Raw genomic sequence first — 26,106 nt, 5'->3', positions numbered from 1 at the left:
ATGGGAAGACTTAAAGGACCTGAAGTAATTTCAAAGGTGCTAAAATTAATGAATATTAGCTTCTGCTTTAGTGCTCATATTATCACCTGGATGAACAATCAAGTATTCCGATTTTCTAATTAAATAGTATGCTGTCTCCATACAAATGATGGAAATCTATTGAAAAAGGAGCAACACAAGGTACTCCTTACATCTCCCTTCGAGAAGACGACTGGAGAGGTCAGGTTCTTTCTGGCAAGGAAGGGATCAGATATGTCTTTCACTGAACTGAGCTCTGTGGGATGCTCCAGCAGGGCAGGATCTGCTGCTTGCAGTTACCCAGATGGGAGATGCACCATGTCCAGGGGGCAGCAGCACCCCCCGACCTGCAACTGTGCTGGTAGGACTGGGTTTTGGGGGAGAATTAGCCCATATTGCTTTATCCACTGCTGCTGGTAGCAAGGTTTTGGAGTATGGAATGGGGTATTGAAATAGATTGTCTGTCTTTGGCACAGGGATGAGAACTATGTTTTATTAAGGAATGGTAGTACAATACAAAAATATGATTGTATAAAATCTGAGAAAAATATGGCACCATTTAAAACAGTCTGCTCTCCTTTCATGTGTTCCTTTCTTTTTTAAAAAAATATAAATTGTAAATACTTCTAATCTTTTTTTTTCCTCTAGCATTAGGAAACCAAGCAAGGTCTTCAAGTTACATTTGAAATGAAGGTCAAGCATTAGTGTAATTTGAATTGTCTTGGATTTGCCTTAAAATGAAAGATCTGATCTTAAGAAGGGGCAGAAAAAAGAACTCTGGGGAAAGAAAAAAGTTTTGGTTCAAAATTTGTGAGAATATTTAGCATTTGAAATTGTTTGATACTTTTAGGAGCAAGGTCCCCAGCCCTGGCCAGCAAGGGCTTCTAGGACAAGAGGAATGAGGACACTACCAGACCCATGAAGCGAATCACCCTGCCTGTGTGTTTAGAGGAGAGCTGGTGCTTTGCCAGGGTCAAGGCCAAGCCTTGTGTTCTGTAGCACCGTACGTGCTCACTGCTCCGTCCTGGACCTCTTCAGCATCTCCCTCAGATCTCCATGGTCCTGGGATCCCAGATGGAAAGCTGCTTTAATCAGGAATTGAAGTGGGAGAAAATCATCAACCTGACTGAAAAACAGTAAGTTAATCCTACTTGTGTTTCTTTTCCCCAAGTTATGTTCATATATAAGGAAAAATAATTCCTCCTCATGAAGTGATACATTTCCAACAACAGCTGGAAATAATACCATTTGGGATAAAGCTACATTTTTCTGAAGAGTCCAAGTGAATTAGGGCCCTATTTTCTCTCTATAGATAGTTGCCAACTAACTATCGTTTATTTTATTCAGAGGTTTTGCTTCTGAGCCTCGTTCTTAACAAGAGCTAACAATTACCAAGTTAAATTCCATCAATATGCATAAGGCTACCTCGCAGTATCAAATCCTGTACATTCTTGCTAATAAATGTAATTTCTGGCACTATTAAAAGTAGCCTACTTTGAAGATGAGCTAAGTTATCAAAGCAGGTTCTGTTGCAATACGGAGACTAAACACAGCCAAGTACAGATGGAGAGAAATGTTTGATTTTGAGAACTGCACAGACTTGCCAGGGGCTCCTAGGACAGTCTAAGGTCTTGTCTGTATGGTGAAGCTGTCTGGCGAGAGCTCTGTGGAGCAGCTATCTCAGCACCATCAGACCTTTGCCAAGACCCAGCATATTTCACGTTGGGATGCAATTGCTGTCACTGTGCAGGCAGCCCTGAGGCTGGAAAATGGCCTGAATGGAAACTGGCTGCTTAATGAAGAGAAAATAACACTGCTTACGGTGAGCATGAAACGTGTCTGGTGGTTGGCAGAGTTGAACTGGATGCAAAGGCAGGCTGGTAAGCATGTAATTCTTATCTCTGTCCTATTCTCATGGGCTTCACTAGCAGCAGAAGTGCTTCCACATGAGCAGGAAATGCGAGCATCTTTCTGATGACTTCTAGTCCCTAGTTTGCCTTCCTCTGGCCTTAGTGCCATAAAGTGACACCAGAGCTTTAGTGAAGCAGTAACTGTGAGCTTATCTGCATCTCCAAGCAGTAGGTCTAGGATGAACATGGGATTTCTCTTTGGTCTTGAGGCCCTTCTATAAGCTAGAGCAGAATAAAGCGAGGTGGGAACATATTCCTCCTTCTTGCTCTGGTCTCGCCCTTGGGTTGTAGGATCAAAACTCACTTGGGTGGGAGGATGTTAACAACCTACAGCAGCTCCGGTTAGGAAAGAAACACGCAGCCCTGCAGCTGGCTGTGCCCCAGTGGACGTCCCAGGTAGCCTGGGGAGAGCGAGAAGTTGTGTGAATGACAACCGAATTGCCCAACTTCGAAGTACAAGGCCTGGGCATAAGAGGCAAGACCTTCTTTTTGCCCAAATGACAGTGATTTGCAGTTGTTCCCCTGCATGAGCGAGGAGCCGTGGTATGCGGGCTGCCAAGCCTCTGCCCCGCTGTCGGGCAGGAGGGGAATTCCCTGGATTTGCTCTTTCATCTCAGACAAGGATGCGCCGTTTGAAGCGATCACACAACCCGCAGCTGGCACAACCGCCCGTCGTGCACGCAGAGAGAGTTCAATAATTCAGCAAGCAAAACCAGAGCCAGCAGTGGACTTGGGCTCCAGCCAAGGCTCGGAAAGTTGTCCCATAGCGGCTCTGCCCGACAGCCTGAGATCTCCCTGCGTGGGAAAGCTCTGTCTGCCAGGGGAAGGAGAAGTCCTCAGCCCACAGCTTTTCTGCTGCTCCAATGGAGGAAAGGGGGAGAAGGGGCTGATACACTGGTTCGCACTGGTGCCACATGCCCTTTCCCTGTCTCAGCAGTGCAAAGAGACTCGGGGAACTTATGTGGCCTTTGCCAAAACTTTCGGAAATGTTGCCTTTTGCCTTAGTTCACACAGTGCCCATTGTGTGTTTTTTTCTCTCTTTTTTTTCCTTGTTGCTCTTATCCTTGGTTTCTTTCTTTCTTTATTTTCTTTTCTTTTTTTTTCTTTTCTTTTCTTTTTTTTTTTTTTTTTAAAGTAAAGTGTATTTAGTGCTGGTGAAAGGTGCTGAATTGGCAGCCTTGGAGATGGGTGTCACTCTACCCATCCCAGGAGAACCCTGGTGCTCGCTCTGGGCTTCCTCCTCTTGGCACTGACCCTGTGCTAGGACAGCTCACAGGTCCCTGCGCTCCCCTGCCCTCTCCCATAGCTGCCTCTTGCTGTGCTGGCTGGGACACCCACAGCTGAGCATGGGGTCCCAACCTCCCAGTCCAGGCTTGGGTGCTGCTGCCCTGGGCCAGATGGGACCTGACAGCACCAGAGGGCACTTTGCTGGGAGCTGCTCCATCTGCTGTGGGGGTGGCAGCTTCTGCAATTGGGAAGCTCTGTGTTCCTGCGGCGAGCGTGGGATCTGCAGCCCAGCCCAGCTCAGCTGCAGCCCTGTCCTGAGCAGGAGAGGATGGTAGAAGCACCCTTTGGGTGCTGCTTGTCTCTCTGCCTTCATTTAGTGCCTAATGAAGACCTGACCCCAAGTGCTTCAGTGCAGACTGATTGTCTCTTCCTTCACACTCTCTTTTACCCTCCTTGCTAAAGTGCAAATGAACACGACCGAATCACACGGGTGCTGCAGCCCAGCTCATACCAGGGTCCCAGCCGGGCAAGTGGGGCATCAAGCCCTTGACTTGCCCACGCCAGCCCCAAGCCAGGCTTTCAAAGAACACCCTGAATGCATTTGATGTGTCCCCCCCAGCCCCAGCTGCCAACACCAACCTGTGCTACCACGGGGCCAAAGGGAAACCCCCTTGCTCACCCATTCCCACCTCCCTCCCTCCCTTCCCCATCCCCACCCAACTGTGCCAGGCTCCCCTGCGGCAAAGCAGCCCCGCTCCGGCTTCCCATCCGCATTAAAGCTAAATGCAGCACCAAAATAGATACAAAAATAGAGTTTCAGAGCTTTGCTATGAATACTACTACTATGAAATGTCTGAAAATAAGAGCTGCTCTCTCTGTACACACCTTCCCACCCCCCATCCCTTACTAACAATATTGCCATTCGCCCGGCCCTGTTGCAACAAGGCATTGAAAATGCCTGGTTTCTCTAAATGTTAAATATAACTTCTGCTTTAACTCAACGGACACTTCCATCCTACCCCTATTATAAACAAACATGGCAAAAGGGTGTTTGGGAAAAACAAAAGAGCTGTTTTAAAAACTCTTCATAATTTCTAGCATTCTGAATCTTATTTCTGACTCCTGGGACTTGAATCCTGCCAGGTTGTTTAAAAGGACAGAAGGTACCTGTGATTTCTGATGGAAGCCCTGATGTCCTTCTAACGTTTCCCATTCTCTGATGAGGATGGGAGAGATAATGTATTTGTTTTCCTCTATCCAAAAGTCACAAAGTGTTTGATTGGCAAAACCATGACTAAAAAAAATAAAAATATAAAATAAACAACTCACAGCCTCTTTCTTAAGTTTCCTCATCTATCCCCTTTTCAAAGTGCAGAACCTAGAGAAGCGTTTTTTCTTTTCATTTGTTAGGGCTTTTTTTCCCCACGTGCTTGACTAGTATGGCCTTTCTATAGCAAAAATCAGATAAAGCATTTCTGCACATGGAATTATGAATCATTCCAGTGACTTGAGAATCTAAGCTGTTAATAGGCTAAAAAAAAGGATTTTTTTTTTGTTTGTGTTTTTTTGATTGTTTTCTTTTTGCGTTATAATTAAGCATGAATATATATTAATATATTACACTGCTTGGATTGCAGCTGGAGCAATCCAAACCTTCCTATGCTGTAAAACTAAAACCCACCCTGAACTCCCTAGGTCAAGAGCTTTTCTCCTCCCTGTGCCAGTCATCCTCAGTTCACATGATTAAAAGTCCCTCCCAGTTCCACCCCCCCCCCCCCTTTTTTTTTAGTAGATATTGCCACATTCTTAAATTCATGCATTGCTGCATTGCTATTGCACATATATAAAGGATTGCTCGCTCCCTCCCAGCTGCTCCCCTTCCCTCACTGGTTGTGCACATCCTCTCTGCGGACGATCTTGTAGATGATCCAGTAGAAAATGTTGAAGATGAGGAATGCCATGGGGAAGCCGATGCGCGAGATCTTGTCGATCTTCTTGGCTCGCTGGATGAAGAGCTTTCGCATCTCCTCGGGGGAGCGGGACGGTGGGGGGACGGGGTTGGCCGTGTTGTTGTTGTTGGCACCCTTGACGGAGATGCCATCCTTGGCTTGTAGGCAAGCTGGTCCCATCCCGTAGGCCGTGAAGTTGAACCTGCCCTCACCAGCTTCATCCTCCTGAAACAGATTCAACATGGGGCTCTACTTAAAATGAGATATAGACCGTGCACCCTCGCTATAAGGCTCTCCGCTGACAGCTTCCTGCTCTGCAAGGGGAAGACGCCACCGTCATGCCCCGACCTCAGCATCCTTTGCCAAACCCTCTGCTCTTGGGAGATCAGCCTTATAGAGGGGTGCCAGCTGTGTGACACACAGATGCAAATCAGGGGATCCAGGCACCCCATGGAGAACAGGACTGACTTCCACCCCACTGGTGGCTTTGACATACTTGAAGGGTTTATGGTACTGTATTCATTTTTCCAATTGCATCCCCTGTTTTGCTTCTGCCTCTCCCCCCCACCCCTGCTCCTATCAGCACCTTCTTTGCTTTGCCTGTGCTGTATCAGCTCGCCCAGAAGGAGTGGGCTCCATGAAACTCAGGTAGTCGAAGCCGCAGAGCAAGACTTCCTACAGAGTTACATGGATGTGCAGGCGCCGAGACCCGTCCAGGAAAAGACCTCTGCAAGCAGCCCTCAGCTCACCTGCCCACGGGACCCCGACCCCCGCAGCCCCTCCCCACGAGCCGTTTTCCAGGTGAGGAACAGAAACACCTGTCTATAGGTCAGCAGTAAGACATGGCTGCTAGTGGTAATTCTAATTGCTGAGCAGGGAAAATTCTCTATTTTTCAGTCTAAAAGCAAATGCTATCGCTGTTTTTCAGCGGAGGCTTTGCAGGCTCTATATTAGTAGACACAGGGATGTAATCACAGGGAAAACCAAATTTGGCCCAAGTAATACAACCAGCACTTTGCAGAGGCATTGTCAGACACCCGAGTCTCTGCTTGTTGAGGCTAATTACTAGACCAATGATACTAATTATCTGTCACAGAGGCTGATCCACACTCTGTCCCCCAGCACTGACCCACCAGCCCCATCCCTCGTAACCTGCCTGCCCCACGTGTCCCGCTGCCCCTTCCCCTCTCCTTTGCAGAGTGTCTTTTCTGGATGGCCCCTGTACCGAGCAGGTAGCTGCGTGGGATGGAGGCGCTGTGCTGGGGTCTGGGGCAGAGGAGCAGAACGGAGAGCACGCTGGCATACCTGAGCAAAGCAAAACAGCCACGATTGTCTGGCACATAGAGCTCTGAAAAATGGCTCGTAGGTTGTGATTTGAGCAGACCTAATAAATGTGGGCATGGGCTGGTCTTCTCCCCAGCTGCCTCCACCAGCGTGGATCGCTGCAACACCTCACTTGTTTTCAGCCTTGTATGCCATACCTAAACCAGGCAGAGCTACCCACACAAGTCAGCACAACAGGACAGAGTAATTAGGTTCTTTGGCAGCTGCACTAGGCCATTTGCATATTCACAGTCAGCTTCTAGTTTTCTGATAAGCTTGCAAACCTTGTTAATTTCGCTTTTTTTGTTTATGCTTTGTTCCAATTAAATTGCTGTGAGATTGGGCAGGGATTGTAATAGCAGCCTTGTGTTCAGTGGAACATCTCTAGCAAATATCTTTTAAACTCATCTTGTTTTATCAACAGACCAATCTGCATACACCACCATAGATCCAGAGACAGGATACCTGAATCTAGATGAAGAGATGAAAGCACTACAAGACACCCATGTTGGGTGGTTTTAGCTTTGGCTCCATTAAGCAGACTGCACCTTCTCAACCAAAACTGTCTCACTTGATTTTGAGATGGCAAGGTCTTGTTCTGGCCAGACAAAATCGATGCGTGCTGATGGTCTTATCTGTTATTTCTTTTCCCTTGCATTTGTCCAACAATTTTCATCCCTGGTCCTGCCTGTGTTGGGGACAAGTGAAGTATTATCTCTGGTTTTGCAGATAGGACAACTGAAGCAGAGAAAGGCAAATCTTCAAAGAGACGGGGATTCCTGCTCCTTAATCCTTGCTGCCTCCTGGAATGGTGGCAGTTCCACGAACACACACTCTGAACTGCTGTAGGACAGATTAGACCCTGGGAAAGCCTTCTAATGGCTGGGACACTGCGACAGTGAAGCAAGGGAATGGGGGGGGTCTCTGGGTGTGATGGATCATGAAGGGTTCTTCAAAATAGAGGGTAGACAAATATGTATGAGTAAAACTGTAGGCAGATTTTGGTGATCTCCTAGGAGCTCTCCTGAGTTTTTTTAATGCTAGTTTAGGGCTGACTCTCAGGCCTGGTGCTGAAAATTTGATACCACCTACCTGATTCTACTAGTTAATGAAGGGCAATTTTTAAGTGCCTTTGGTGTTGTGATCACAGCCACCTTTCTGTTTCCTCCTAGTGCATCCTCTGAAGTGAAATCTTTGCTGTGGTACCTCAGCCTAAAAGCTAGAAGGGTCCGGGCTGCAGGGGATGCGTGTGACACGTGCACGCTCAGGCTGGCATTAGCCATGGCGAAGGAGCACAGAGCAAGGCCAAGGCTGAGAAGAATGCTCTTCCCTTCTGAGAGAAATTTGCAGTCAGTCTGAGAAGCAGATGCTTTTGAACACAGAGATGACAGAGACAAAAGAAGTGTCACTTACCTCCAGGCTAATGTTGGCTGTCTTGTTGGGGATACTGTCCTCTGATAGACATCCCTCCCACTGCCCCACCTGCCTCTCCCCCAGCCCTCGCTGTGTCTTCTGTAGAGAACTCAGACCACAACACTGCTGCGTGGAAATTATTCTGTTGAGAATAACCCTTTTGGCTTAGACCATTTGACTGGCTAACAAAAAGCATCTTGCTAGACTCAAGGGATCATCAGACTGTTAGAAGAGACACAATTCACTGAGGTAGCCCTGCTTTTTGATGTGTCACACTCCTTAACATCTGACTAAATACTGAGGACTTCCCTGGGAGCCAGTGGCTCAGTTCACTTGACCATGTAGTGATGTTCTGCTTGGACAGGTTTCAGCTGTGTCTTGCATGCCTTGTGTATTACCTTATGATGCCTCCTCTTCCTTCTGAACCTGAGCAGCTCTTTGTGCTGCCGGGACACAAAGTTGACAGCAGCATACTCTAGAAGCGCGGAGAACACAAACAGCAAGCACACAGCCATCCAGATGTCTATGGCCTTCACGTAGGACACCTAGGAGCCAGAGAGAGAAACTGAGATGGGGTGTTTTTTTCCACTCAAATGGCTTTTTGCTTACCATGTTACTCCCACAGTCTTTGGAAGGAGTTGACCAAGCCATGATACAGGTGACATCTCTTACCGAATATCAAAATCTCGCTAATTTAACATGAGTGTATTATCAGGCCACTGTAGCTGCTCCTGGGCTGTTAAGTAGCAATAGTTCCACAGTTTTTAATTTATCCAGGTCTTGATTGTGTTGGTTTATATGCAAGGAAAATAGTAATCCAATCTGATCATACCAGAAGACTTTAATTGTAAGGAATGTCAGTAATATAAAAATATGATGGTCAAGTGAGTAAAATGCTAGAATGTGTGATGGTCACACGGGTTTGTAAGGTACAGAGCTCCTGGCTACTGGGAGCTGTGATGAGTCTTGCAGCAAGTGCTGAATCTTAGGGGAAGTTTTGCTGCTAGTCATAGAAACTCTGCTAAAGTTTTTTCAGGAGGGGACTGGAATTTGTTCTGCTTGCTCTTAAACTAGAATAGTGGAATGGCAGCAGAGTGCCTGTGTGTTGAGCAGGAGGATCTGTGTGGTGACTGACTTATGTGCTGTTCCCAGAAAGTGCACATTTTGCCCCCCTACGAAGATAAGTGTGTTCCTACCTTGGGCAGTGATGCTCGGGAACCGGAACTCTGTGTGGTCATAGTGAGGACTGTGGTGATCCCCAGGCCAACGCGAGCAGGTGCAGCATCCATATTGATCCAGAAGGAGATCCAGGACAGAATGACAATAAGGAGGCTGGGGATGTACATCTGGATCAAGTAATAGCCCATCTGCCGCTCCAGGTGGAAACGAGCTTCTATACAGGTGAACTTGCCTGAGAACAATGAGAGATACATGCAAGATTACTGATAAGGCACGGTTAGCCTTCTGTTTTCAGCTCTTTTTTGGGGACTTTCCTTGCATTGCCTAGTACTAGAGTCATGTTAGAGGAGGAAATTAACAGCTGTTGTCCAGTTCTGAAATATGAATGTACAACATCAACATAGCAAAGAAAGCTCTTGGCAATATGTCCTTTGTCAGTTAAATTTTGCCTGCTCCCTTGCATCGAAGATAAAAGATGCTGGGAGAGAACTTCAGACCAAACACACTTGAACTGATGCAGGTATTACTGGGGACAAGAGGATTCCACACATCTGTGTCTATTAGCTTTTTATTTGCTATATATGTGTATATTTACTGATAACATATCTATGTGTATTTATATATATATTATCTCTAGCTGTGCAGGGCAAGCCTTGTATTACCAGAGTGCCACCAGATGTAGCAAGAGCTTCTGTCAGATGCACAGTCCTGAATTTCTCTTGAATGAACCCAGCAGCTAATGGTAAACAGCACTGACCTGTGTTGTAGTGCTTTGTGCAGTATCTCAAGTCTTTTTCTTCTTTGAGGATAAACTGAGGCAAAGTCAAACCATCAGCAACTTGCACGGCTCCTTTTTCTTGCCACTCAAATATGAGATCGTTCATTGTGTAGCCAACTGTTGAGAGGACGGGACAAATACTGCGTGAAACAAAATAAATGCTGATCTAAAAAGGGACAGATTTGTAGAAGAGAGCTATGATTGGAGGCAGGGACTTATCCTGGCCTTCCTTGGCAGTGCTGTAATGATTTAATCTGAGTTTAGGCAGAACTGCTTATGCATATGGTAAAAGCTGGGGCAGTGTCTGCAACAAATCACATATTTTATTTAATTTGGCCTGCTAGGCTGTTTGCTATTATTTCAAACTTGACCTCTTTCTCTGAGTGAGGTTGTTCGTTATCTCTCCCTCCTTTGGGATAAACAATGTGTACAAGGGGCAAATGTTCATCCAGAGAGAAAAAATCGCATTTGCAACTGAAAGCACTTCCACCTTTCTCCTCCAAAGTGAAAGGCCAATGTAAATACAAGGAAGCCAGAGCTCCTCCCAGGGGATCTTTTAAGGTTTGGCTTCTCTAGGAAATGTCACATGTGCTGAGTGAATGGAAATCCTGACCAAGTGGGTCTTGAGCAAGTCTCCAGTGAAGGCTGAACTGGGAATGGGTTGCGGCTGAGGAAGGAGATGGTAGGTGAAAGGGGGAGGGAAAACACGTTGTCTCCTCTCCAAAATGAAGATGTGCGCAGGACTCACAGCTTTCTAACTGCATGATGCACGTCTGTACGTCCATGGGGAAGTTCTTCAGGTCCATGGGGCAGGCCAGAGTCAGCGTGATCCTGAGGAGAGAAGACAGCACAAGGGAATGCCACGTGGTTTGTGGTACCGATGAGGGGATGAACCCCTTGAACATTCAATGTTGCAAACAGGCTGGTACCTTGCCTGGGACACACTAGTGTGCTGGGGGGAATGACTGATCATTCACCACTTCCCTGCCTGTGGTTTCACATGTGGTGTTGGAAAGCATCAGAAATGCCGAGCGTTTGGGTCTGTGATATAATTCCCACCAGAGCCACCTGCTGCAGATGGCTTTTTATTGCAATGTTGTTTTGGACTGTGCAGAGCAAAGAGTTCCCACACCAAACAGTTTTGCTGCTTCTGTTTTTAGTTCTTGCCTCATGTTCACAACAGTCTGGATTAGCAGCAAGCCCAAACCCATCCTCTGGACACCCCAGATGCATTTCTAGACACTGGGACTGTTTGGAAATCTTCGAACAGAGTATTTCTGAGCCAGGAGTTAAAAAAAAAAGAGGTTGGTCAAGATCACATGTTGCTGTGGGGGAAAAGAAAGACTCTCGTAGTATCTTCTGCAGGGAAAATGCCCTGTTGTAAGTCAATGTGAATCTCTCTATCTTCCTGAAATCCTGCTGTGCCTCTTGAGAACTCTACTTTTGTTTCTGAAGCTCCATTTTGCACTAAGCGCAGGCTGTATTTTCTGTGGTGTTGCTGTGCTGCCCTGTGCCATGATCTATGCTCAAAATGTTTGTTTGCTTCAACAAGCTGATACTAAAAGATTTGATTCAGAGATTTAGGCTTGTGTTATTTGCTTTGATAATGCTGAAAATGTTGTGCCCTGAAGTGTTTAGATTTTTCAGCTTTTTGCCTTGATGTAGAAATAGCAGAATTTCCTGGGAGACAGGAGTTGAATTTTTCTATCATCAGACCTACACGATACTTAGTAGAAGGGAAAGATATTTTAACTTAAATCATTATGGTGGACACAAGAATTCTCTGCTTGAGTTTCGAGACATGTTGGTGCAGAAGACCTGACAGTGGAAAGAATTGACCTGTCCAAGTTCCTTTTTTAAATGAAAACAGCTGCATTTTTTGTATTTAAGAAACACCTCAGTAGAAGAGAGTCACAACTAGCCTTTGTCCACTTTGTTTTTCTCATCACATCTCTGGCAGGGGACCCCATCCCTGATCAATCAGAGAGATAAGCTTTCGATTAGATCTTCAGACAAACCACCTGAGAAGGCTTTACTGTAAATATCTGACGGATGTGAAACAGGGGTGACTGTGGCTGCAACCAGGCTATGAGATGCTGAGCACATGTTGGACAAGTGCATGCTCAGGGGTGATTTTGGGTGAACCCGGTGCTGTGCATGGTGAGTTCTGGGTCCATGGGACAAAGTCCACCTTCTTGTAAGTTCCTTGATTAGAGTTTCACTACTGCAAATAGGAGGAACAAAGAACCAATTAGAAAAACGGCAGTGCGCTTTGGATGGATTTTTTTTGTTTGTTTTTAGGGGAAAGACTGTTTCTCCTTTTGGAAACTACATACATTGTGCCCTTCCATCATGAATGTCCTCTTTCTTTTTGGTTTTCACAAGAAAATGCACTTAAGAAGAAACCTGTATTTTCATTTGGAGATGATGGAGATAGGAAAGTTCGTCCCCTTATTTTTTTTTTTCAAAGAAGAACAGAAGGATGAAACATTGGCACAGGCTGCCCACAAAGGCTGTGGGATATCCATCCATGGAACGTTTCAGTTTGACCGAAGTCACAGCCAACCTGAGCTACCGTTATCAATTGTCAGGAGATGGTTGCATGGGAGACCTCTGGAGGTTCCTTCCCACCACGTTGCTATGATGCTGTTAACTGAATGCTCTCCCACTTACAACCTCTCAATTTCTTTTCTCAAAGTCTCTATGTTCTCATTTTAGGTTGAACAATGAGAGTTTGGCTTTGCCCTCCTCCACCTTGGTGGCACTCTCCCCATTGAGTCACCTCACCTGATGCTGTAGAGGACATTGCCATTTCTGGAGATTCTCAGAAGCTTGTTGTCTGTGGTAATCTCATGGAAATGGGCCCCTTTCTCATTAGCAAAGAACAAGTCAGGCTTCCAGATGGAGTCCAGCATAGAGGGGTCCAGGTCCAGAGAGTCATCTGGGTATTCGTTGTATGCCAGCCGTGGGTCATTCCACTGCTGTCGCAGGAAGATGTTCACCCTGTAATCCTGCACGGTGTAAGCAGGGAGCAGAGAAACACAGTTAGTGCTCAGAGCAGGCTAAAAGTCCTGAGAACTGGGGAACAAGTACTAAAATCATTCTTGAAAACAAACCATGTCTAGACCTACGTTCCCAAACTTCCCAATACCTTCTTGGCATAAAATCTCAAGGAGCTGTCATTATTTTTAGCTCTGTAGCTTACAGCTATCTCATAGCATGAGTAGCTGCCTATCCTTCCATCCCTCTGTCACAGCAATCACCAGCTGTGTGTGAAGTGTCGAGACCTCTAGTCTGAACCCCAGGGCTGGAGAAGTGATGTTCAGCTGTGGGGTCATAAGGGCTGGTGTCAGCAAGTTGACTGTTGCAGAGGATTAAGGGGAAAAGGACTTTGAAACCAATTTCCTTTCAGTTTGAATGATTCTGCATTGTGACTATCTCTGGTTCTTCCAGATTTGTGAAAAGAACAGGCACAGTGAGACAGGCAGGCCAGAGAAGGGACGTTCCCTGTGTGTCCACTGATATAAGGGTAACTGATGAACTGGTGGGAACAGCTGTCCTTGAGAGTACGTGAAGATGGGAGGGATGTGCATGAAGTCTGCTCTCCTAATCCTAAGTGAGTGCCCTCTGGTCTTTAATGTCAAAATGCCATAAATGCTACAGATTTTATGGCATGCAATTTCCTTTAATTGAAGCTAGTCCCCCAGCACTATCCAAAATGGTATTTGCCTCATAACCATGTGTCTTACAGCTCCCCCGAGTTCCTCAGGCCAAGGCTGGCTGCTGAGGTTGAGCTCAGATGCTGTCCTGGATAATTAAAGGCAATTTCTGTTCTCCCTGTCTGACCAATAGCTTCCCAGGGTGATCTGCATGCCCCCTTTCTGCTGAATTTCACATAGGAAAGTGAGCCAACAAATTGAAATGGGGAGAGGACATGCCAGCTATCAGGAGAGGGATAAAAGCTTCATGTCCAGAAATTAATTGGCATTTTCTAAGTATAGAGGCAGACTGTGTCTGAAGAGCAGCACATAATAAACCAATTTCACTGCCCTGGCCCAAACTAATAGTTGCTATCATGATGAAGGGTTTTTGGTGCCTTTTTAATATTAATGTACTTTGAAGACTTTTATTAACAGACAGTTAATGGAGCATGTCTGACTCGCTTGCTGGTATCTAATACCTGCTGCAGGCACTAGGACCTTCCTTTCAGTGAGAGCATTTGGCACTTCTGAAGGGATCTCCCTGACTCTGCCATCAGGTCTGTTATTTCCATTTGGAGAACGCAAAGCTCTGGAGTTGAAGCATGCATGTGGAAAATAGTCTTTCTGATGTTGCTGCCTCAAATGATGTCTTGCTTATGAACCTACAACCTCTTGTCCAGGAGAACGAGACTCTTGTGGAGTCCATTCATACTGGAGGCTTTGGAGAGGATTGTGTCTTGGGTGGTTTTGGATGGGTTAGTTCACAGCCAAGCCCATGGTCTAGAACCTGTTTCAATTCATTTAGTGCCATCTGCATCCTTGTAGCACAGAAGCTGCTAATGGCATTAATGATTGTGACAACAACAAATGGAGCAAGGACTTGATGCTAAAAGGAGCGGACTTCTGAACATGAAAAAGAGTTGCAACACTCGTTCTCCTGATATTCCGACTGTCACCTTCGCAAGTCCTAGTGGAATTGATCATTCATCTCTGTTGATTCTGGATAATGTGTCTTGAGAAAATCTGAATAGGTATGGACAGCTAGGAACCACGGTCTTAGTGCAGGACTACCCAGTCACGAAAACCTGACAAAAGAAAGCAACCCTGATTTTCCACTTTCCATGGCATCCAGCAGCTCCCTGAACAGATTTGTGTGCTTTCAGTTCTCCCTTTTCTGTGTGTAAAGATCTGCAGCCACTGCAGTCAGGGGAAATCGATGTCACTGACCTAATAGGTAAAAAGCAAAAGGTTGTTTTGCTTATTCAGCTACAAATAACACTGGATGCTAGCAGGTCAGCTCCAGTTGGGGGCTTATGTCATGTACAACACAAATTATACTCGTATTTGGAAGAAACTTCAGTGGTAGCTGCCCAGAAGTGTTCTCAGCCTGATGGAGTATTGGAAGGGGAGGGGGAAAGGGAGCCAATCTCTCTACAACAGCTTGTGTTGTCACAGATAAGCTTTTTTGCTGGACTAAATTCACTGCTTCAGCTCCAAAACTTGCCAAAAGGAAAGAAAAGGGTGAGAAAAGAGGTGTAGTGTGGTTTACATTGCCACGACAGCAGGTATAAGGGGCTATCGACAGAATGACTGCCATAGTGTTCATCACCATGATGAAGGACCTTAATTACATGCTCATAGGCCAAATGAAAATTAACTGCTCATGCCCAGAAGCCAAGTGTCCTGTACTCATGTCCCATGTCAGAAGAGTCCACAGGTATGTCCTGAATGTGTGGTGTGAGAGACTGCACCACCTCCATCCAGGGCATATCCAGCAGCGTGATGAGTAACTCTGGTGTGTCTCCCTTGGAGACAAGTGTTTGCAGTGGGTGCTTTTTGTTATGGAACATAGACAACTGAGCATTTACATTGTGATATAAAAAAGACAAGGACAAAGAAATATAATACATGCACTGACTGCAATTCTCTGGCTTTGCCCTCTCATGGCATTAGTATTTTACCTCTGTGTGTGTGTTTATGTTTAGGAAGATCTTCCTTCTCAATTGGTTTATTCCACAGTCCTGGTCTGGCCACTGAGAACACCTGTTTCCTCCCAGATGCCTTTTTCCTTAGCACAGACAGCTGCATTGCACTGTGGTATTGAAGATGCTGAGCAGCTTTTTAGGTTTCTTGTGTCCATGCTTACTTGAATATAAATGTGAAAACAAGCACTGTGACTGTAAACTGGACAGGACACTGTCCGAGAATCCAGCAGAAGACATGGAGAGCAAATGGGGTATGTCTGTGGCTTTGATATAGCCTGAGATAAAGGTTATAGTGTTCTGTACCAGATAAAGCACCCTGTGTGTTGAAAGCTTCATGCCTAGGCATTGCAGTCAAGGGGAGAGGTGATGAGCCAAACAACACTCATTCATTGGCTATCTGGAGATACGCAGTGTTTCTCCTGCATGCTATTGTATGAGATCTTAATTAGCACCACCAAGAAGTCCACAGTTATTCCTAAATGACAGACAGAAGGGACCAACTTCTGATGTGAACTTTCAAGTAAAAAAAAGGTTTCTAGTGGAGCTGCAAACTGAGAAAAAAAAACCCAACAAACTCTTTCTCCATATCCTTGTCACTTGAACTCCTTGTTTGCATGCCAATCACATCCAGGCACTGAGCATCTTATGCAGGCTGAGGAGTGGAGAGCAGCAACTCTGTGTTGTGAAGGCGTTCAGGAGCTTTGCAATTTGGCAAAAAAGCATTTTAGTCCCAATGGGGAAATGACACAGGGCAGGAAGAAAATAACCAAAGTGATCAAAGTAGTTCAATTCGATAATGCTGGAATGAAATTCTGCTTAGTGGCTTTGCAAAGAGCCAAGGAAACAGAGATCATTTCAGACTGTTCCTTCCCAGGATACCCCAGTCTTGGCATCTGATGATGAGTGAGTTGATGAAAGCACTGGCAGGCTGGGGGTGGTGCTGTGAAAAAGCAGTGGGGACTGTCAGTAAACTCAATAAATTTCAGCTCCTGACTCAGAGGTTCTGTCAGACCAACCTCTACACTGAACAGTTTTGGTGAGAGACTTCACTTTGATAGATTTACTATTGCTGATGGGGAAAAAAAAGAGAAAACAACAGGGGAGTGACTGAACTCCATCAGGAGGGGATTCTGTTATCCCACCTGGACAGCAGAACACAAGGGGCTTCATTGGCATCGCATTAATTCTCTAGAAAAAGAATGAATAAACATTTTTAAGGCTACTTGCTCTGCAAAGGAGCATGAAAACTGACTGAGAAAACAAACAGAAAAACCCAACCACACCACTCTGCAAACAGACCTTGGAAGGGTTAATAAGGGACCTCGTTACCTTGCCAGGGCTGTAGCCAATTTGAAGGCTGCTGTGAAAGCCACAGCTGGGCCAAGGGCAGGAGGTTGTGGGGTTAGTAGCTGTGTTGGATGTGCTGCTGAGGAGGAAGCTTGTTTGAGGAAGGTAGGTATGTGGTGAGGGGTGGGAGCAGTACCCTGGTGTTTAATAAGTTTGTGTGGGTTTTTTGTGTTGGAACCCAAAGCAGAAAGTTTTTCTGGGTCTCCCTACAAAAGGAGGAGAAAGCGTATTCCTTTGGACTATGGATGGAGCTGCTGGGGGGTGGGCAGTAGGAACCATCCTGAATTTCAAGCTTAGGAGTTCAGTAGTAAGCTCTTGTTCTTTAGCTTCTGTTAGGTTTTTTGGAGTGTCCTTATATTTGAGTTGCACAGTCTCATTTCATGGTGTGGTTGTGGTTTGTTTGTTTATTTCTTTTTCCCACCTCCTTCACTCAGTGCGAAGACAACCCGCAGCCAAAACACTGCAGGTCTAACATTAAAACTGCAGCAGGCTGTGAGATGTTGTGAAAACCTTTTCATTTTGCATTGTGTGACTTGATACGTGCTTATCATCTCTGTGGGACTGATGACTGGTTTTAAGAATGACTGGCTCAAACCCTAGCTTTTGCTACAGGCTTCGTGTGTTGATACTTACTTCTATCACTGACCTTGGGTTGAGTGAATATGGTATTAAACGTGACCCATACACTTCATCACTCATATTTGCTATCTGCTGCCCTGTGGCTTGTGAGGCTGGAGAGAATTGCTTAGTTTGTCTTGTGGGATATTTTTTTATCTTATTGGAAAGCTCATGCAAAGATGTGTCTGAGCAAGTATTTAACATTTGGACAGTTGCAGCCTCCAGCTTCTCTTGTCCTTAAGAGATGCTGGGAGACCAATTGTGGCTTTGTTGCAGCTGCCTGAAGGTTACATTTGGTTTGCTCTTTTCAGATGGCATGAAATCAGCAGAAATGAATTTGCATATATACACTCTATCTAGAGGACCCTGTGCTGGCTGTTTTGTGGTTTTCTTTCCTTTACACTCTCCTGTTTGCTCCTTTTTAAAACATGGGACTTGGAGCAGCCATTTTGAGCACTGAGTGTTCCAAACTGCCTAAACCAGTGAGAGATACATAAAACCGTAGCTTCCATTGGAAGAGGTATCGAGGGCATCACTGAACTTTGTTGTTGTTATAGCTGGCAATTTGTTAGATTAAATGCTTAGATAATCCTACTAGTTGTCCTATGCTACGAAGAAAAGTCAAAGCTGGTGAAACTGATTCACTTAAAACCAAGCTGTTGCTCTCTAGGTGCCTGACTTCTGATTTCATTTTTTTTTAACAAAGAATTTGTAGCTCTGCTATAGGTTTATTACTCTGATGTGGCTGGGGGGAATGTGTTTATGGCTTGTGGTTGCATGTGGTGGTATTTGGTGCTTTTAATGAAAATAAGCACATAGATTGGATGCAGCTTGCATTTGTCCTCTGGAATCCCTTGCTGTTGGATGCACTATTGTAGTAATGCTTTGGGACAGAAGGAAGGTGGCTGTTGTTGGTGGCAGTATCTTTCCCCTCGAAGCACCTGGGTTCACAGGGATGTGTTCCCAGTCACAGATTCCCTTGTTCTCAGAAATCATTGTAAGCAAAGTTGATGGATATAAGCTATGAGCTACAATCTAATGTAAATGTCCCATCAATTATGTGCACAGCTAGAGGCTTTTACGTTGGGTCTTTGGTTCTGCAGGATGCTTAAAAGAGTTCATTTCCCTTGCTCTAAGTCAGCTCTGCTTCAGGGAATCCAGTTTGGTAGATGACTTTGTCTTCTCCCCTCCACCCCCAGCCTTGCAACGGTTTTTAGGACTCTCTTTCTTGCCTTGTTCATTTTGAAGATTTATGGAGCAGATATCAGCTTTCTCCCCACTCTGGGAAGTCTGTACCTTCTCTTGGTCCCAACTTAGCTTCACTTCTGAGGTTAGTAGACTGCAGTGGCTGTATAAAATGCCTAGGGTTTTCTTGTATTTTCCTGTATCCTCTTCCTCTGTCTTTCATGGTGCCTCAAACTGTAAGTGAGCATTCACCTCCAATTTCTCTCATCCTCTGCATGGTGACCTTGTGATTTGTGAGACTCAGGTAGCATACGCTTAGATGGCAATAGTGGTATTTTCTGTAGGAACTACCAGCCCCATTATGGGGATACATTAAAGGCTTCTCTAATTGCATGTGTGTTATCCATAAAACCCTGTGACACTTCTCTTGCAGGTAGTAGTGCAATAGTAACCAAATATAAGATGACATAGTACTTGTAACCTGAACCTGGCTAGACTTAGAGTGGTTAATTATTGTGATTTAAACCATAGTCTTGTTCTTTCTCTCTTGGTGAGTGAAGCAGCTGGGGAAGTGTTACCATCGTCAATCCCAAGGGTCAATGACAGAGTACTGCTTTCTTTACCGTAAACACTGAACTGCCTCTCTCCAAACAAAGCTTTTCCCGTCTACAGATCTTTGATTGCTTGTTTGTATTCAGAGGGGAGAGACCAGCTTCTCTGCAGATTAAATCCCAGGTTAGCAAATCCTAAAGTCTGCTCCAACTTGCCAGGCTCACATTTTTAGATGTTTTAGTACCTATGTCGTTTGTGTTCTCGTCAGCGTTTACAAGCAGAATTGCCGTCCCCAAAGAAGTGCGTTATAGGAGCTTGTGTGCAATGCTGCGTCAGCCTGACATCTGGACTAGCTTGTCAGAGCTGGCTTGGGTATTTCTAGACAAAGCAATGTGCCCAGAGGGTGCTCTCGGGTTCCCATGGGAATTTTTTCTATGGAAGATAGACTGTGAAATGAGTGGCATCTGGAGAGGACAGCAAGTCCCTGCAGCATGCCTTGGAGGTGAACTGCATCTCTCTCATGCTACTCTGTTAATTTTATGGAGCATCCTGCTTACAGGGATCCTATGGCATCTTGGTATGACTGCTCCAATACACCTCACAGTGGAGGACAGATGGATTGAAAAACATGTCATTGTAACGTGCTCTGCTCTGCATGTTACAAAAGGGTCCTGTGTGGGCCTGCCCATCTCCCTTGCATGCTGTGGATCATCTCTGCTGGATTGTGTAGGAGCAGAGTATTTATTGCCTGTAACACCAAAGGAGGTATCCAATTAAATAGTACATTAGGAATAGACATGTATTTTGGTTCTAGTTCTCTTTTGCTTTACATACAAATGAATCCATGAATACGCTTCTCATCTATGACATCTATGAGCTCTGACAAATGCTGTAATCCAACTATGGAATGGGTTTCTTTATGCTTGGATGGAGTAACAGGTGTGTGGTGGGGGGTTTTTTTTCCTCTCCACTCTGCTGCTAGAGCTGAACTGCCCCCAACCCCAAACATTTCCAAAACAATAGTATAGTGTCAGAAGAGACTCGCAACCCCTGGTATATGGTTGTTGATCTCCTCTGACAGTGGCGTGCAAGACAAGTAACTTGTTCAAATCAAATAGTGTGATCTATATGTAAATCCTATAACATCCTGCCTAAATGTATGAAGCACCTGAAGCTGGAGTCTGGCATTCTTCATTCAACGTTTTTCTAGGAAAAAAAATTACCAAAGAGTAATGAAACACCATATTTCTGGATTATCTATAATTAGCACTGAGGAAAGCCGTTGTACCTCCAGAGTTTTCCTTTGCTGTTCACTGATTATGTCACAACCAATCTTTAATAGTTTTCAGATGGAGCAATTATCTCCTCTTCTAGTGATCCTCTGCTCCTAGTGTCTTGCCAATTAGATACAGCCTTTAGCAATGTTCACTAATTTTGCCTGAAGTGAGCCTTCACTTGCAAATATTGGTTTTGATTTTTTTTTTTTAATTAAAAATCATTGTCTAACAGAAATACGTCTCCAAGAAAATAATAATTTAGTGATTCTCTTAATCTTTGGGAATCTGAAATCTGGTGCAGGTCGAATTTGAGTTCAGAAGATTTCCCTTCACTAAAGTGTGGATTCAAACTTCTGGATTTATATGCACCTGGAAACAGCTGTAGATACTTTGTTTTTGAGCTTGGAGCCTTAGGTATGTCTTCAGAAAAGACTGTTTCATTCCTTTTCTGACCCTTATACTTGTCCTGTACAGTGTTTTCATAGAGACGCAGATTTTTCAACTACATGCAGTGTGAGTCTTGTGTGCTGACCATCAATTTACTGAAACCTTAGGTGAACTCGGAAACATACAGGCAATATTTTCCTCTGGTCACACTAAAGAGAGGATGATGCTGCATTTGCTGGGAATGCAGTGAGGCTGAGCCAATAGCTGAGCAGCTGTGCTGTGATTTTTTTGATTTTTTGTTTTTGTGTTTTTTTTTTTTTTAAACTTACCATCGTTGTTTCTGCAATCGACCCAAAGCTGTTGATGAAAATGTTGCAGCTGACATTCACTGGTGGACCTGCATGACAAATAGAGATTGAAAGAGTGGTTCACCGTGTGCTTATAAGACAAAGTATTTCCACTCTGTAGTATATTAAAACCTATTGTGGGAACAGTGTGGCTGAGGTGCAAGTATGGGAATAAGGTCTAGGTGACCTGGTTTAGTTTAGTCTTGGTTCTGAAGCCAGTTTGACATCAAAACATGTTCCTGCTTTGTGTCTGTTTGGGAGAGTGCTTATATATCTCTTCTGTGAACCGTTTCAATGAAAAGGAATCACAGCCAGGCAGGACACTTTCTACATATCTTGACATAGCTGTATGGGTGGCCAGCTCACCTAGAACATGATAGCAGTGTCTCCCAGAAAAAAAGCCGAGAGATTATTGAAAGGCCCTATTATTTAGAGGTGTGTACTTTTAAAATACTAATTTAAAGAATCTAAATATTTCTGAACTAGGACAATGTGCTTCCTGCAGAGCCAGTGCAGCAGAGTGTGCTATAGGGCTCGGTCTGCATAGAGGAGCAAGCACCCCATGGGATGATGGTGGTGTCTGCTGAGGCTCACAGCTGGGCAGGAAATTTCAGGGCTCTGCCAGCAGAAATTCCCTGGCTGTCCTGTTTTGGGAGAAGTTACTACCAGACTTTGGGCCACGCTTCTTCTGGGCTTCACTTGCTTTCAGATTGAAGCTTTGTTTACCCTGCTTGTATCAGATAAGTTAAGGGACTACCAAAGGAGAGGAGTGAGGATTAAGGGATGAGAAGATTGTGGTTAGAGGGCATTTGGGCCAGTCTGTTTATGTGGTACGGGTGCATGGGGGTATCAGCATGACTAGAAATTGATCACAATATTGCCTGACGGATCTGAGGTGTAAATGTTGCATTTGCACCAAGAGAGATGCCAAGAGCTGCAGTTCAGCACAACGCAAAAAGTTGGAGAACATTTTGAAACCAGAGCCGTATCTGGTGCTGGGCAGACCTGTGGTTTGCCTGCAGAATGAGAGGATTTCTGTAGAGCCTTTAACAACGGGAGGAAAGGAGCAAAAGGGGCTTTGCTCTGGGGGCTCCCAAAGGACCTGCTACTGGTGCTGCCCAGTGTGTGGTGGGAACAGGCAGCCCAGGCAGGGAGCAGAGGACTCTGCCCCCAGAACCATGGTTCCCCTTCAACATTGGGGGAATTAATCTCATATCATCCCTCTGACAGATGCTTCTGGGGATGTAAGATCTGTGGGAGTGGTGAGTGTGAATTTTTAGATTATTCTCCCATCCTTTATGGAGACAGGATGGTGTCTGCATTTCAAACACTGCCTGGTGGCTCAGCCTTGCTGAGGGAGTGATGCTTGTCTGCTAAGGCCACATCTGTGGTCTGGCAGCTGCTGCAAAATGAAATACTTGGGAGGTGGGGAATGGCTTTAAGGAGAGGTTTGTGTCTCTAATCACTGCAAAAGTCTTCATGTGTGGAAATTAATGAAAATTCCTTATTACTAAGTAAGAATTGGAATTTGGTTTTCTCCCCTTTGTTTCCCTTTCCTCCTCTCCAGTTTTGGCCTCATCTGAAACTTTGTGCCTGCCCTCTGCAGGAGTAGGATTGCAGCCATTGCACCTATTGTCTCTATAGCTGGGAGTTTCTTGGTATGAGGAGCAGGCTTCTGTCTGACCAGTTCCCAGACAGCCGTTTGCCAGCACAGCAGCAGCTCACGTCCTGCTCAATCTGTGCAGCTGTTCTTCCAGACTCTTAAACACAGGCATGAGCTAAAATATCAGACACAAAATGGTGTGGTTTTTTTTCCTCCTTTAGCAACTCATTTTATCCAAAAGGCTTGTGATGTTTACCCAGCAGGTGAAAGTACGCATTTAATCAGGCGCATTTTATACCTTCTGTAGTGCTCCTCTTCTTGAGCTCAGGAGTAATAGTTTTCTTCTCTGGGTCCATTTCATGAACCACACAGAATGTTCTTGTGCACGTGACTTCCCCTTCCATAGGGCACAGTGTAAGGAAAACACTGAGCTGACCTCCTGGATGATTGCGTGTGCTCATCCCTGAAGATTCTGGTCCTGTGCTAATATGCTCTGGCGAAGCTGGGTATGGGATGAGGTTGGCCCAGTGCACATGAAGATGACTCTTGGGGCAGCCCAGCCCTTGCTGAGGCACAATGCTCTTCCTGCTGCATCCAAGGGGAGCTGTTAGCACTTAGCAAGGTTTTTGGTGTGTTTGTTTGGTTGTTTGTTTTTTTTTTTGTTGTTGTTGTTTGTTTTGATTATTTTTAGCTTGTGTGAGGCTCTAGAAACTTCCCCACCTACTGCTGAAACGTGCCAACTCTGCAGCTGTGAAGGAATGTAGTTTTCCAGCAGCAGGGTTATGGGTGCAGCCTGGGCAAGAGGACCCTCGTCCCACATCTGCTGGGTTCAGCTCTGCCCTGCCCAGGTTATTGACTTCATCCTCCAACTTAAACCAAGGCCCAAATGTTGCTGCTTTATTCTCAGAAAGTGGATCTCCAGCTTCTATGGAAAAGCTGCAATCTTCTTTTTGTTAATATTCCCCTCCCCAAAAATCAATCTGATATGGATCTTTGGTATTATTTTCATTCAGATCTAAGCCATTAAAATGCCCTTATGAGTTACTACAGTTAATTTAAATGGCATGCTTTGAGAGCTACAACCCCAAGCTCTGTAAAACACCTCCTATGCCTCCCATATAAATTGGAGCCTGATTTATGTGTGGGAGGCTAAGCCAGCAAAACTGCCCTGTGGGGAAGGTGTAGTTCATTGAAATAAAACCAAAATTAAATTATCTCAAATAAAAATGCAATACAGCTGCCTTCAGCAGGAAGATAATGTATACATTTCATTAAATATTAAAGTTTAATTTCTTTTGTGTGTGTGCATAATTTAGAGGTAGGGAGGTTTACAGGGTTTTTTTAACTCTTTGTGGTTTGGATAAAAACAGTAGTGTTTTCTGCTGCCTATTTAATTGCTGGGACTTAACCTTCTCACCTATATTTGGGTTTAAAAGCCCAGGATAGAGCTTATTACTTGAAGCTGGATGGCAAGTGTTACCAGTATGATTAATGGGTCCTGGGAGCCCTGTCTTAGCATTGCTAGTGACACTTGGGGTGAGGAGGAATTGGTGGCAGGGAAAAAAAAGAAGGGCAAGAAATGAACATTCAAGAGGGCTGGATGCTGGCTGAGAGGGGGCAGATCCCACTTCTATCTCTTAGTAAAGGTATTACAAGGTTGTTTACATCTTGAGTGGAAATCAGATGCCTTTCCAGACATCTACAAGGGATCAATGTGCCAAATCTCTCATTATCATACATATTTCATATGAACATAAAGACAGTTCATGTATATACAGTTAGGGAGGCATTAATGAGGATTGCATGCAGTTTTTGATCCCAAAATGAAACAAAGGTGAGAAAGCAAGGGGTTTTGCATACCTTTAAAATTTGGCCTGATCCTGGCATCATATCCTGAAGTTCGCCCCATCAACTTATCCAAGAAGTCGGAAGGAGACATGGGCTTGGGGGCAGATCGTGCTGCTGCTTCAGCTTCTTTGGAGGCTGCCAGGCTGTGTGAATAGAAAGAAAGTGGAGGTTTTAGTGTACATCCCATTCTGGGGAGGGTTTGGGGTCCAGAAACTGAGCAGTCAGCATCTCATCCCCGTTGTGAGGCAGGATGGGTGCCCATGTGAATTCCTAATGAGGCTGGTCTCTGCTAATTTGTTTGCCCAGCCCAAACATCTCTGAATACAGAATCACAGCTGCCACCAAAGTAGAAGAGAGATGATGAGTGGAGAAAATCCTTTTGTGAGTTTAGGTATATCTCCTTGGCATGCCACTAAATTACAAATGTGAACTCTGGCACTGAGCTCCACAGGAAAAATATACTCTGAGATTAGCCTTGGGCAGCAATTACTGCTTAATTACATGGCAAATAGCAAGGAGCATATTTGGTAGTCTGACAGCCTAATTTTCCAAAAGGCAGGTAGAATCAGAGCAATCTGGAATTTGAGGCTTAAATGAGTGTCATGTGATTGCACAGCTCCTGCGGAGCCTTTGGGACTGTAGGGGATAGATGTATTTTTGCTTCCCGCTTGCTGGTCAGTCCAGCATTTGCTATTGGTACCTGCAATGCAGGAGTCCGAGTTGAATACAGCAACTTGGTCTCTGGACTGGGAGGTGTCTGGAGTGTGATCCTGAAGTGATACTCATGTTGGACTGAGGATGAAAATAAATGAAATCTTTTGGGGACCCCTGTGGCTTCTGGGGCAGAAAGAGTGAAATTACCAATCTAGCTGTAGAAGATAATAATCTAAGGCTGGCAACGTACCTTCTGACTCTACAGGAGTCCACAAGATCTGCAGGGCTATGATATGGGCTTAAGAAGCCTCTGTTATTGCCATTTACACAGGAACTAGAGACCTACAATACTAGGTGCTCGTTCTGAACTTTGCAAGAAGGTTTGATTTCCAAGACAGAAATAGACACTTCAGTTCCTTTCCTATGGTTATATGGCTTCTGCATGAACACAGATCTGTTCCCAGGCTGAAAAGGTGTTGTAAAAGCACCTAGATTAGTGGCATGGGGAACAGAAACCAAAACCAACCGAACAAAAATACCCGAGTCCAAAATCATAGGTGACATGCAATGTGCTTAGGGCAAGAGCTGTCTCTGCCTGTAGATTCAGATGCCTGATGCTGGTTGAAGCCTACAGGCAGCACTGCAGTGCAAATGTATAATATGCCAAAGAAAGCTGCTTAGGGGGAAGTCAGACCCATTGCTTCACCCTTTGAAAACCTGACTTCTTTTTTAAGTACAAAGGGTGTGCTGGAACTTTGAGAAACCACTGCGGCAGAGCAGCTGAGAGACCTAAGCATGTGAACAA

The 26,106-nt window shown here is 45.0% G+C and overlaps 1 protein-coding gene across 2 annotated transcripts in view; it reads right to left on the bottom strand.

Moving 5' to 3' along the window:
- Positions 1–4,957: 4,957 nt before the first annotated feature.
- The window catches only part of GLRA1 (glycine receptor alpha 1), a 35,598-nt gene continuing 14,449 nt past the window's right edge, over positions 4,958–26,106 (bottom strand). Inside the window, exons 2-9 of one of the 2 annotated variants that reach the window (XM_065849081.2) lie at positions 24,660–24,790; positions 21,179–21,246; positions 12,585–12,808; positions 10,546–10,628; positions 9,777–9,914; positions 9,037–9,251; positions 8,239–8,385; positions 4,958–5,353 (exon numbers count right to left, since the gene is read on the bottom strand). In XM_065849081.2, the coding sequence (XP_065705153.1) occupies positions 5,039–5,353; positions 8,239–8,385; positions 9,037–9,251; positions 9,777–9,914; positions 10,546–10,628; positions 12,585–12,808; positions 21,179–21,246; positions 24,660–24,790 (1,321 nt within the window). In that variant the 3' untranslated portion in view covers positions 4,958–5,038. Of the gene's footprint in view, positions 5,354–8,238; positions 8,386–9,036; positions 9,252–9,776; positions 9,915–10,545; positions 10,629–12,584; positions 12,809–21,178; positions 21,247–24,659; positions 24,791–26,106 lie in introns of those variants that run through there. The other variant, XM_065849082.2, reaches the window with a different exon arrangement.

Source organism: Patagioenas fasciata, chromosome 14 (genome assembly GCF_037038585.1).
Source record: "Patagioenas fasciata isolate bPatFas1 chromosome 14, bPatFas1.hap1, whole genome shotgun sequence".
Classification (NCBI taxonomy): domain Eukaryota; kingdom Metazoa; phylum Chordata; class Aves; order Columbiformes; family Columbidae; genus Patagioenas; species Patagioenas fasciata.
This window is presented reverse-complemented; position numbering and strand designations above follow the sequence as displayed.